This window comes from Perissodus microlepis, chromosome 6, assembly GCF_051167445.1.
Source record: "Perissodus microlepis isolate ML-2025 ecotype Zambia chromosome 6, ASM5116744v1, whole genome shotgun sequence".
Taxonomy (NCBI): Eukaryota; Metazoa; Chordata; class Actinopteri; order Cichliformes; family Cichlidae; genus Perissodus; species Perissodus microlepis.
Window position 1 is genome coordinate 41,876,161 of NC_140466.1, and position 13,363 is coordinate 41,889,523.

General features: G+C 43.8%; 1 protein-coding gene across 1 annotated transcript; it reads right to left on the bottom strand.

The window, feature by feature from the left end:
* Positions 1-2,652: 2,652 nt before the first annotated feature.
* gstt1b (glutathione S-transferase theta 1b) lies at positions 2,653-6,692 on the bottom strand. The gene is made up of 5 exons (XM_084932385.1): positions 6,170-6,692; positions 5,777-5,864; positions 5,551-5,701; positions 4,787-4,963; positions 2,653-3,187 (listed from the first exon to the last, which is right to left on the bottom strand). The coding sequence occupies exons 1-5, from the start codon at positions 6,279-6,281 to the stop codon at positions 2,990-2,992; spliced, it is 726 nt and encodes a 241-aa protein (XP_084788511.1). The 5' UTR covers positions 6,282-6,692; the 3' UTR covers positions 2,653-2,989.
* Positions 6,693-13,363: the final 6,671 nt, after the last annotated feature.

The window sequence follows — 13,363 nt, forward strand, 5'->3', positions numbered from 1 at the left end:
CCCAACATCGCCACCTACTGGTCTAAAATATTTAAAACATTGTCTGACATTTTTTAAAAACAGCTCCCCCCAGACCCAGTAATGGCACTTTTTGGTGTAGCTACAGTTAAAGACTTAAATAACAAACAAATTCATGTTTTGAGTTTTATAACATTGCTTGCTAGACGTCTTATACTTCTGAATTGGAAAAATAAAGCCCCCCCAACTCACTCTGCTTTGTTAAGAGACACAATGTATCATTTACAGTTGGAGAAAATTAAGTTTTCATTGAGAGATAATGTTAAACGGTTTTACCTAATTTGGCAACCCTTTATAGATTACTTTAATAAGTAAACTGGGAGGGATGGCCTCCTCCCATATCTGCTCCAAGTTTATATATATTGGTCTGGGCAGGTGTATTGTTCTTCTTTTTTTCCCCTCCTTTGTATATACTCACTCATTTAGGTATATAAATATGTGTGCATAGACATAGATATGTGATTGTTTATATAATGGTAATTATATTTTATGTATGTTTCACGCTAATAAGAAAACCAATAAAAAGATTTTTTTTAAAAAGCATTTGTTAAGACAATAGAGGAATACTTGTGGAGTTTAAAAACTGCTTCCATCATTGGATCAAGGACCACTGGACCAAAATGTCTTCAAAAATGTCGTGGATGTTGCAACTGCACAGTCTAGTGCAGGAAACAAACAAGGCTTCATCAGTTGTTAACTGGTGGCTAATCAGCATTAAGCAGTTTAGCTGAAGCCGGCTGCCATTCTTTACAGTTTCACTGCATCTGAAAGGTTTCTTAAGTTTGACACAACCCGGCTCATAGGAAGTGACAAGCAAGTGGGAGACCACACACAGGCTTTTAAAGGCTGTAAGACATTTAATGAAAATAAGGTAAAGCAACTTAAACACAATTTAAAGACCATAACAGCCATAACTGAAACGTCCAAATGAACAAGATGGGTGCCAGACAGAGAGCGCCACAGCAAGAGAGTCCGCTGGTTCAGTCAAGGTGTCTTTATATACACTGGGACTGGCCTTCTCAGGTGTGCTGCATCTATAATTGGGTCAGCTCCACCTACCTGCAAGAAACAGGTAACAGAAAAAGCAAAACACAAGGCCAGCCCACTGGCCGTCACAAGTTCTACCTGCCTGCACAGTGTTTTTTCCTAGTGTCACCTTGGAGGTGGTAAATAGACTGATTCTTATAAAGTGCTTTTCTACTCTCCTGGAGAACTCAAAGCATTTTATACAACATGCAACATTCACACAAGCACTTTCTGCTATGCTTTCCAGTGCTTTCTAGCTGACATTCACACACATTCGTACTCCGATGGATGGTTAGTATCTTGCCCGAGGATATTTGGTATGCAAGTGTGCAAAAAACCAAAACAACCAGAGAACAGAATGATAAAGACACACAAGAGTGCAGTAGAAAAGTGCAACAATGACAGGGGGTGGTGCAAAAGTCTGAGCATTGTGCAAATAGTAGCTTGATGTATGAAGGTAGGTGTGTGTGTGTGTGTGTGTGTGTGTGAGATTGTGCAGATAAATAAAACAAATAAGCAGAGTATTTCTGGCTCTTCTGTGAAATAATTATGAGTGAAAGCAGGTAAAACATCAGCATGATAACAACAGCATGGACTCTGGCCACATACCCACTCTTACTGTTTCCTTATGTCAGGGGTGGGGAACTCCAGGCCTCAAGGGCCGCTGTCCTGAACGTGTTTTAAAGTTCGCCTGGTAATGAACTAATCGTATGATTCAGGTGTGTTGACCCAGGGTGAGACCTAAAACCTGCAGGACACCGACCTGCATCCTGACTTTCTCTCACCTTTATTATTATTTATTTCAGAACAACACACATATCCATGTATGAAAAGAACATTTTCAATAACATCCTTTCTTTGAGTACTTCAGTTCACCGTCCATAAACGTACTTTAATGACAATGACTGCCTTGGAGCAGCTGTTTGTATTTGTTTGGGGAAATTACATTCAAACAAATGTATTTGTCATTTCCACTGAGGTGGTGCTGTGGGTACTGCTTTCCAGCCCTCTGCTGTGGATGTTCACCATAATAAGGATTTGCTGCTGCTGCCTCGATCTCCTTTCTTTCTTAATGCTGTATTTGTTAAGTTCTTTATAGATTTTTAATCGTTTTTTAACATCTCTGGAGTAGGTTGGACTCATAGGATCCTTTTCTGTGGATAAAGCAAAATGTCCCTTTTAGACTGGTCAGATGGTGCCAACCCCACCTCTTAAACCCTGGGTGAACCGAGCTGGTTGATAACCAGCCCTGTGTGAGAGATTATCCTGACCACTAATGTTAGAGTAAGTGAATCCAGACAATGAAGAGATCCTGGGTACACTGAACTGGCTTTGTAGTGTACACCTCTGGTAAAGTAGCATGTTGTGGTGGGCGGCCATCTTTGAAGAACAGTCAGGTTACGCAACAATTTCTACGTGAAAGGGCCATCTCTGCTTGTGAGTACAAGTCTTGTTTGTTCTACAGTATGTCTGTGTTCTGTGTATTACACTTGCACTGATTACTGTGCATGTAAATATGAAACACTAGGTGGCAGCAGTGCACCGTTATCTGTAAACATCCACACAGATCTGCACCAGCACAGTAAACACAAAGGGAGGAAGCCAGGCTGACAGAGTGCTGCAGACACTTTATTAGGCTTGAAAGAAGATTAACAGCAGGTTCATTATATATGAGGACAGAGCTTTTATAACTGTGCATTTATTCTGAAAGCTCATGTTTCACATTCCTCTGTTACATAATCAGGTCTGCAGCCATGTCTGCCTGTCTCCATGGAGCAGCCCTGCACTATGTAACAAGAGTGTACCGAGTTTACTTGAAACATCTGGAACGCATACTACATTATCCTGTTAGTACACACATACATGTAGGACATTGTGTGTATTTGTTGTATCGACACATATGAGATGAATCCAAGTCGTTTGGACAGAATCGGTGCCGTCCTGCTCACATGAAGAGCCTGAGGATCTTGGGCTTGAAGACCTGCATCTTGCTGGAGTCCATGCTTTTCACACTCTCCTGTGCTCCCAGGATATACTGGTGTGCCTCATCGAAGAGCTCCTTTCCAATAGCTTCCTGGACTCTGTCCCGCCACGCACTCAGCTTGGGTCTCCCCTCAAACACGTCCACGCCGGCGCCCACAGGCTGCATTGAGACAAGCACAAGAAGAGGATTCAGGTTTAGTCCCCACAGACATCAGAACCGGTTTGTTCATCGACCTCGTTCCCAGCAGCTGTTTCAGCTCAGGAGGAGCTCTGAAAACACCGGGGATGTGTGCGACTAGTCAACAAAGTGTTGCTACGGTTACTAGTCGGTACCAGGCGAACTAGTCGTTGGATCTGTTTATATTTTAATTTAGGTATTGTTGGTGAGAAACACCATTAATCTAGATGAACTGGAAAAAGGAAATACCATTCCTAAAACCAGTGGTTCCCAAACCTTTTTTGCTAGGCCCCCCTTTGTTTCACAAGAAAAATGCCCCCCCCACAAAACAAAAAAACCTTCCTCCAACCACACGCCCATATTTTGCTCCATTGCTGTTTATTTCACACCTCAAACATTTAGTGAACAATTAAGAAAATATAAGTAATCTGCAGGTAGTAAGAAAATAAACTACCAACTCTTTTACGCTACGTCCGCACCTACACGGGTGATTTTGAACACGCAGCTGTTTCGTCCACGTAAACGGCGTTTGGAATCACTGAAAACTGAGATTTTTTAAACTCCTTTTTTGTGTTTACGTGTGGACGAGGAATACAGAGTTCGTCACGCAACGTCAAAGGTATGTGCCTTTTTTCACGCCACGCTGTGCGCCACGTTATTGTTTACATGAGATGAATTGCAGAATGGCAGATAAACAGTATTTTGTCTCTATCGGCAGGTTTACACGCTTACATATAAACACAGTTAATGTCCCTCCATTTACAAAGGCAGAGGCGTCACTGTGTGATTATTTTACATGTAGTTGTTTTTTTCCCTGTGTAATAATATTCAACATTTCTATCAATACATTTTTCTCTCTGTGCAAAATGTGTTCAAAAACATAAACAGCTGTGGGATCCTGTTTGTCCGTGATTTGAACGGGGGAACAAATCGTGGCAGGATCAGCCTGATGTTATTTGTATCCCGCTGTAACTTTACTGTATAAAGAGCAAACATCTCCAAAATGTCAGGAGTAGTTAGTCATTACAACAAGTGTTTGTGAACTAAAAATCAAGAATGTGGGATCCTGTTTGTCCCTGATTTGAACAGCCCAGCGCTGCTCCCGACGCAGGGAAACCAACCCTGCAGGGAGACCTACCTCGGCACTTGTGCAGGTGAAGCCAAAGGGCAGATTTGCTTCACCATATTTTCTAGTCTTTGGCTTAGAATGAAGTTAGTTTGGAAACATATTCAGCGACGCTTCATCTCCTGCTTTGTGTTTGTGTGGGCGCCCTGTCAAAAACCTGTCCACGATGCTAGCAGTGTCCGAGCGCTCTTTGTTTTTGTTTTGTTTTTTCCTTCTTTTCATACCGCCCCCCCTGCAATGGCTCTGCCCCCCCCCCCCCGGACTGGAAAATACATTTAAAATGTGATATAAGGGACAATATGCCAAAATGCACCAACTTACAAAGAAATGACAGATGTGCACTTAATGATGGTGTGACAGAGACCTGAATGAGGTTAAGATCTCGTGTTTGCTCCTCTCATAGTGGGAACACTGATTCTGATTCCTGTTACTGCGGGAACATTTGGTCCGCTCACCTGCATGATCTCCACAATGGCGACCAGATCAGCCAGTGAAATCTGATCTCCAGCGATAAAGGGCCTGTCCCGGAGGAACTTTTCTTCAACGAGTTTCAGGGAGGAGTTCAGATCGTCCAAGGCCGCGTTCATTTTGTCCTCCGGGATTTCCACGCCCATGACCTTGGGAATCATAAGCTACAGGCACAATGGATTCAGTGTGAGTGAAACAATGAGCTTAATGCTGAACACAATCTGATTCAGGAGATGAATGATGACACGGTGACTCAGAAGCCTGGCTTTTCTTTGAGCAAATTCCAACAAACTAGAAAAGTAGCATCTGTCCCAAAGAGGTGGGCGAGGAAGTAAAAGCTCGAACACGTAGTCGCCTTCTCTCACACGCCGGGGGAGGAGACGATGTCCGAATGACGTGGATTTTAAGTCAACGGCTATGACATCACATGACTTTAGCTTACTGGCTCAGAGCAGCTCTCTCTCTCTCTCTCTCTGAGCGAGCAGACCAATGAAATGGCAGTGATGAAACTTTACCACAGAGGTGCACAGTAAGAACTGCTGAACTCTCAGTTTTCCAGCAGTGGCATTTATTGCTGATCATTTTCAGTTGGCCCTCACCAGCTGGCCCAGAAATGCTCAGTGACATCACTCTGCACAGTGACTTTACTTCATAACCAGACGAAAGGGTATTTCAACAAAGCTAGAACATGATGGCGATAAGATATTACTAATCTAACAGCACCTACAAAGATCAGTGAAGGGGAACGTACCCGGAGCCAGAAGATCTTGGAGCCGTGCATCCGGATGGCCGTGTGCTGCCACGACAGGTACTCATTGACACGAGCACGCTGCTGGAGGTCAGCTGGGTACCAGAAGTCAGGAGTCTTAAACTTCTCAGCCAGGTACAACATGATAGCAATGCTGCAGAGAAGACATCACTGTGACCGTCACGGCAGACCAGCGCTTCCTCAACTCACGACTTTTTGACATAATCACCTTTCAGCCAGGCAGAAGTCTCCATCTCTGAGAGCTGGGACCTTCCTGATCAGGCTGATCTTCCCAAAGTCCTCCCCATACTGCTGGCCTGGGACCAACACATGCACACGCACATGCACACGCACACATTTTAATAGCAGATATTTGGAAGAATCACGTGATCATCGTAGACATAACCAGACAGCGTCAGTTATCTTCTGGTCACACTGGCAGTCTTATCAGTGCGGACCGACGGAGCAGCTGCTCTGCAAGCAAAGGAACCCAAGTTCAAAGAAACCCTGATCTACACCCTCACAGACTCACAACTCAGACCTGTGCTCGTCCAAACCTCCTTACTGCTGCTGTGAACGGTCACACTGGCGGCGTTCTTCGTGTCTGCGTGCGTGAACTCACCGTCCAGCAGAGAAAGCTTCTTGAAGTCGAAGCTGATGTTGTTCTTCTTGGCGAAAATGTACACGGAGCGGCAGGGCTGCGAGAACAGGTCCAGATAGAGCTCCAGCGCCATAGCTGACGGTCCTGTGTCGGCTCCTTCTGAGCAGGGTGCGGACACCAAAGAGTTTAAAGCCCTCTAAGATAGTTGGCGCCCCGCCCCCTGCTGTCGTGTGCCTCACCCTGACAGTGGAGTTAATGGCGACGGTAAAAACATAAACATGTTTAAAAAGCACACAAAATGTGTTTAAACACACGTTTCAAAGTGTTTTCAAACACAAGGGTGTCCAGTGAAACCAGCAGCTGCAGAGCACTGACTGGGTTCACTCTCCTGGAAACAAATGAAAATAAACTGCGCTTTGAATCTACACCAGTAACTTTTACCGACAGCCTTACACGAGACGCACTTAGCATCTCAAAGCTGTGCTTGAGGTCCAATCTGTTTCCATCAAAGGTGAAGTACATTAAGCATGTGAGTGAAGTTGCCCCCCACCTTCTTCAAGTCCAACAAAAGTGGTATCAAACGTTTGTGCTGCAAAATTTTTAAAGATATTAATAAAAATTTCTAGAGGTCATCAGAGGTCAACCAGCCCCCCCATATTAATGGAATCAAACAAATTTGATGTCAAACGTTTGTGCTGCAAAAATCTTTGTTTGTGCTGCTATCATTTTAAAAATATTAATAAAATAACATCTTGATGCGTGCTTAATCTTCCAGGTAAGTAAATCCCAAAAGGTTGCTTCCACGCACATGCAAACAGCTCGTCTCTGCTGCTTTAACTGTTAAAACAGAAGCAACACTGCGGCTGACAGGGTTTATTATGTGAAACAGCAGCTTGTTTAGTTTAAACAGTCTGCATTAAGCTGGAAAAACACTGTGCGATTTTTTTCAGTCGCGTTATTCAGCTCCTGCTCAAACTGTACAATTAAATCTGAGGGGTTAGAAGTTCATAGGTCACGATGCAGGTCTCACACTATACGGCCTGATGCTCTGATGCGACCTGAGTGCTCAAACTGTGCGTCCATAACGTGAAGCTTATCATACAAATCTGTCCCTCGCTCTCCCGCTCTGTCTGTCACTCACACAGACACACACACACCGTCAACTTTGCTAAATTACTAATGAAAAACATTGACCAGGCAGCTGTGATTGAGCAGCAAAGTCCATCCAACTCTTTTCGTGGTCGTTGTAGTCGTGATAATTTTGTGAGGTCACATTGAAAAGCCTCGGATACGGAGGCGTAGAGCTGCCACCCAGGCAAAACAAAAATAGAAAAGTGAAAAGTATATATATCGTTCACGTTTGAACAATATAATATCAGGTTATTACAATATACAGAATTATCACGTTCGTACAATATAAATATTATATAGGCTACATCGCAGCTCCAGTCACGCTTCCATCACCGTCTTTCTTGTCTTTTCCCAGAGTAACAGCCTAACAGGAGGAGCTATTGGCGAGCACTGCTTAGCCTTGCACGCATTCTTATTTTAAACTTAATCTGGAATTCATTGCAAACTGTTTGTGCGGGATATGAATGACAAGATTTTGTTTTTCTACAAGAGTTAGTAAAAACCATCTCCAGTGTGATCAAATCTTCTTGCCAAACATCTGCAGCTTGGCAGTGTATACAGCACTATAATGACCAGAGCTAATTCTTTTGAAAACCTTACATCTTTCCACAGGTCTCAACTTCATCAGACATCACCTACACTCAGAGCTGGATGAGGCAGCGCAAACAGCAGCCTGACCCACTAAGATGATGGATCCATGGGGTCAGGAAAGCCAGAAGCAGGGCTGGAGAGGTACCTTTCATGTCCATTCACTGGAGGTGTGGCTCTATTGCATGCCGTTCCTCACATCAAGAAGCTGTTGATCAAAATCAATACAGCTCTTCCTGCATCAGGAGCCTGTGAAAGACTTCTTAGTCATGCAGGACTCCTGCCTAACCCTAACTCCTCCCTAACCCCCCTCCTGTTCACTGCCAAACGGTCACAGCTTCACAGCAAGAACCTTGAGAGCCAACTGCTGCTGAAGCTGAACCACCATTTCACTGACTGAAGAAACAATTGATGGTAAAGCGAGCCATACACATATGTACATCCACATAGTGGAAATTTGTATTTGTCTTTTATAATTAGTTTTACTCTGATTTCAGTGCTTATTTGTGAGTGTAGTTTTTATTTGAAATATTTTCATTCTGATGTTTGTATCGCATGTTTTTAGTGTTTTCATATTACATTGTGTTAATCCACTGTCTATACTTCAGGGTATTTTAGTAAACAAAGAACATTTTATAGTTTTGTTAGAATGTCTGTTCCTGTGGGATTTTAGCACAGATGTGTTGTGTGTGGTTTTTAATTCCTGCTGTCCGCCTTGGGAATAAACTTTTCCTGATGATACCTGTTGCATCTCTGTGTCATGTGTTTCTGATTTACTTAACCCCTCCTTGTATTTAGAAGAACCACCCCTAGTATGACATTCTGGCGCATCAGCTGTAGTCTGTTATGTTGAAGTTGCCTCGTTCTAATGTTTTCTCTGAGGCTGCTGTAAATGTGAATATATTTACTGTGGGTTTTGCTTGAAAAAGATTTACGTTGTGAAAAACTGAAATCTTGAAATTAGAATTGTTGTGCCTTATTTTGTTGATGTTTTTACATATATTTGAAAATACTAAAATCTGTATATTTATTTATTTTTGTTTGTCTGATAGCATTTATTTATAAAATAAATCGGACATTTCAAACAGTTACTCGCTACTTACTCAGTACTTGAGTAGCCTTTTCACCAAGTACTTTTTTACTCTTACTCGAGTAACTTTTTTGACGACTACTTTTCACTTTTACTTGAGTAATAATATTTTAAAGTAATGATACTCTTACTTGAGTACAATTCTCGACCCACCTCTGCATCCAAGTGACTTCTTCAGTCTCAGCTGACTGCAGGATTTCCCAACCTTATAAACACATGTGAGTGAAGTCGGCCCCCCAACCTTCTTCTAATCGAACAAAATTGATGTCAAACATTTGTCCTGCAAATTATTTTGTTTGTGCAGGTTATGTTTCTCTAATTTTATACACAGCACATGTACAGTGAAAGAGAGATGTTACATCTGTCTTCACTTGCATCCCAGTCACGGAAGCGTTGGAGGTCGTTCATAAGAGATTACAGGATCACCCCACCCTCAGCAACAGGACCACTCGCAGCACTGATCAGTTGTGTTTGCTTTTGGAACTGTGTCTTAATTCCACCTATTTTGCATAAGGGTCAGTACAGGCAGAAACCTAGGTGTGCCATGGGTTCCCACAGGCCCCTGGTCAAAGTCACCGAACCAGTTCATAAGCAGGTACAGGTGTGGCCAGAAGGGTCCTCAGAGGCACTGCGAGACTGCTTTTCCCCCACAGGCTGCCACACACGACAGCACCACAGACTTTCAGGAATATACAGAAACTGTCACTGCCTACATCCCAAAATGCATCGATGATGTCACAGAGACCAGGACTATCACTGTCCGGGCCAATCAGAAACCATGGCTCACAGGTCAGGTTTAAATGCTCCTAAGGTTGAAAAATGCAGCCTTCAGAGCCGGGAATTAGGTGAGCCTAAGAACAGCAAGGGCAAACCTGTCACGTGGCATCAGCTGCAGCAAAGCTTCAGAAGAGATACTTGGAGGCAGTGGCAAGGAATACAAACCATCACAGACTACAAGCCCACTCTGCAGACCGTGGTGACACAATCCCCAGACAGTGTGTGGAGATCCCTTGCCAAAATCAGTACACGCAAAGCTCCAGGTGCTGATAACATCCTTGGACGAGCACTGACGGACTATGCTGTGGAACTCACAAATGTCTTCACAGACATCTTTAACACATCACTAGGGCCAGGCCGTCGTTCCCACATGCCTCAAAGCCTCCACCATCATTACTGTACCCAAGAAGTCATCTACCTCCTGCTTTAAGGACTACCGTCCTGTCAAACTCACCTCCATCATTATGAAGAGCTTTGAACGGTTAGTCATGCATCAAATCAAGTTATCGCTTTCCCCCAACCTGGATCCATTTGAGTTCGCATACCGGTCAAAACGCTCAACCGATGATGGAATCAGCTGTCTCTCACTCAGCCCTCACACATCTGAACACTAGAGACTCATATGTCAGAGTGCTGTTCATAGACTTCAGTTCAGCATTCAACACCATCATTCCCCAGCAACTCATTCACAAACTGGATCTGCTGGGGATCAGCACCTTGCTGTATAACTGGCTGCTAGATTTCTTGACAGGAAGGCAGCAGATAGTACGGGTCGGCAGCAACACCTCCAGCCCAAGAACACTGAATACGGGGGCTCCCCAAGGATGTGTGTTGAGCCCCCTTCTCTTCACTCTGCTGACCCACGACGAGATCTACTACAGGGGTGAAGTTAACCATCTGGCAGAGTGGTACAGCAACAACAACCTGTCCCTGAATGTGGAGAAGACCAACAGCGACTCTACTTCCTCTGCAAACTGAGAAGCACAAGAGATTCAATCCCCATTATGAGCACCTTCTGCAGAGGCACAGTTGAGAGTATCCTCACCAGCTGCATCACTGTGTGGTATGACTCCTGCACTGGGTTCTGCAGGAAAAAATGACAACGGAGTGAGAGCAGCCGAGAGCATTGTGGGGACCTCTCTTGCCTCCCTCCCCAGGAGATCTACTGCACCTGCCTCACCTGGAAGGTCCTCTCCATTACAGGTGACTCCACTCATCCCTTCAACAGCATCTTCAGTTTGCTGCCATCAGGAAGGATACTGAAGAGCCTCCAGGCCAGAACACGCAGACTATGTGCACGTTAGCATATGCTACTTCCGGTGCGGAAACTCCTGTGGGGAGCTTTGTTTCCGGTGTCCTATTTGCGCCTTGTTTACGGTCCAAAACAAGTTAAGCAAATGAATGAATCAAGCGGCGATTTACATTTCTACAGATGTCTTGGGCATTTACCCAATATATCTGTAAATGATGTTCATCGACTTGTCGATATTTTTTCCCTGTGCCTCAGAGCAAAAGAGAAAAGGGATTCAAATGTTTCTCAGTATCTATAAACAGCGGTCCCTCGTTTATCGTGGGTGTTATGTTCTAAAAATAACCAGCGATAGGTGAAATCAAGGAGCCAATGTTATATTTTGACGGTGCAAAACGTTTGGTGGACATCGTGGACATACAGCACTGCACTTCAGAGTCACACTGCTAGCATCGATGCAGCGATTCTGTACTGTACAGGAGAGACGTCACGGAGGAGATCGTCTGCAGCGATCAGGACGCAGGACACAATGTGATGTAAAAAATAAGCATGCAAACTTGCACTAAAAAATCCGCGAAACAGCGAGGTGAAAGGTGAACCGCGTTATAGCGAGGGACCGCTGTAATTTTGAAGGTAAGTCACAACATACCCTTCGTACATACTAATGTATAGAAACCGTTACCAGCAATTGTGTGGCTTTTTTCACGGTTTGTTAACATGCTGTGTAGGTGTGTACTTGACTAGCTGATCTCGACATAACGGGGAAACATCTGGTTTGACTATTGTTCACCTGTAGTTTGAATGCTGAACATTTTCCTGTTAAATCATGAGACCAGTCACTATACAGAGATGTGCTTCTGAATGTGGACGATGTGTCTTCTGCTGCAGTGATGCAGTTCTGCTTGTGTTGAGTGATGTAAACAACTGATCGATCTAAACTCTTTAAACGTCAAAATTGATCATTAGATTTTTTATGACACAACAGTGGTGAGTGTTCCCACCTTCTGCTCTTTGTAACTTAACGCGATCTTTCCGTTTTCGAGTTTTGGACATGATTTTGGAGGATATCTTTGCAGTAGCAATTGACCGCAAAGTAAAGCTACCGGAAATGTACAACCCCACATCCGGTCTCAAACCAGGAAGTTAGCATTTTCTCGTGCACAGGGTCAATTGGGCTGTCAGGATGCTGACCGGCACAGGGGGCCCAAGGGTACATCTTTCGCCATCTTACAATGCTGTGATTGTAGCCATTCCCCACTTTCTGTGAATGGTACTCATGGCCATTGATAGGTAGGCTTTGATTAGTTGTCATTGATCAATGGTCATAAGAATTTGCATACTAACAATCATGGAACTAACCCCCCAGCACATTGTTCATTCAGTGGTGCTAGTTTCCTTCAATATGCAAATGTACTGTTTATAAGGTTGGGGAAACCTGCAGTCAGCTGAGACTGAAGAAGTCACTTAGATGAGTGATGAAACACTTCTCCCACTGAAAATGTCCAGATGAACAGAATCAACCTTTTGGGATTTACTTACCTGGATGATTAAGCACGCATCAAGACGTTATTTTATTAATATTTCTAAAACGATCGCAGCACACACGAACATTTTTGAAGCACAAACCAGCACAAATGTAGCACAAACGTTTAACATCAATTTTGTTTGATTTGGGTAATGTGGGTGGGGGGGGGGGGGGGGCTGGTTGACCTTTTGACCTTTACATTTTCAATAATATCTTTAAAACAGAAGCAGCACAAATGACAATTTTAGCAGCACAAACCAGCACAAACATAGCACAACTGATTGACACCAATTTTGTTTGATTCCATTAATGTGGGGGGGCTGGTTGACCTCTGATGACCTCTAGAAATTTTTTATTAATATCTTTAAAATGATAGCAGCACAAACGAAAATTTTTGCAGCACAAACGTTTGATACCACTTTTGTTGGATTTGAAGAAGGTGGGGGGGCCAACTTCACTCACATACATGAAGCCAATGACAAGCCTGCATTATTCCCTAATGACCACCAGGGGGCAGGAGAGCCCGGACCAACGTGCCAGAATGTTTTCTTCGGTGGGCGTGTCTAAGATATTATTATGACCACACTGCCAGCATAAGAGGAACTGGTATAACAGCAGTTTCATCACACAAACATATGGTTGCAGAGGTAACCATGGTTCTATGAATGAGTTTATTACAGCTTGAGACACGTTTAAGGACCAGGCAGGACAAATATTTCACAATATACAGCAGGTCCCAAAATATTCCTCAGTCTGATGAAGGCAGAGAGGTGGTTGGTATGATGGAGAGAAGGAAGACACATGGATGTGGGCACGCTGAACTCCAGCTGAGCCACCCGTCTGTCATCATTGCTG

Excerpts from the sequence above, each read along its gene's own strand:
- gstt1b (XM_084932385.1), bottom strand. The coding sequence starts at position 6,281 with ATGGCGCTGGAGCTCTATCTGGACCTGTTCTCGCAGCCCTGCCGCTCC. Across the intron at positions 4,964-5,550 it reads CCAAGATCTTCTGGCTCCGG|CTTATGATTCCCAAGGTCAT; the intron begins GTACGTTCCCCT and ends TTGTGCCTGTAG. Across the intron at positions 3,188-4,786 it reads CCATTGTGGAGATCATGCAG|CCTGTGGGCGCCGGCGTGGA; the intron begins GTGAGCGGACCA and ends GTCTCAATGCAG.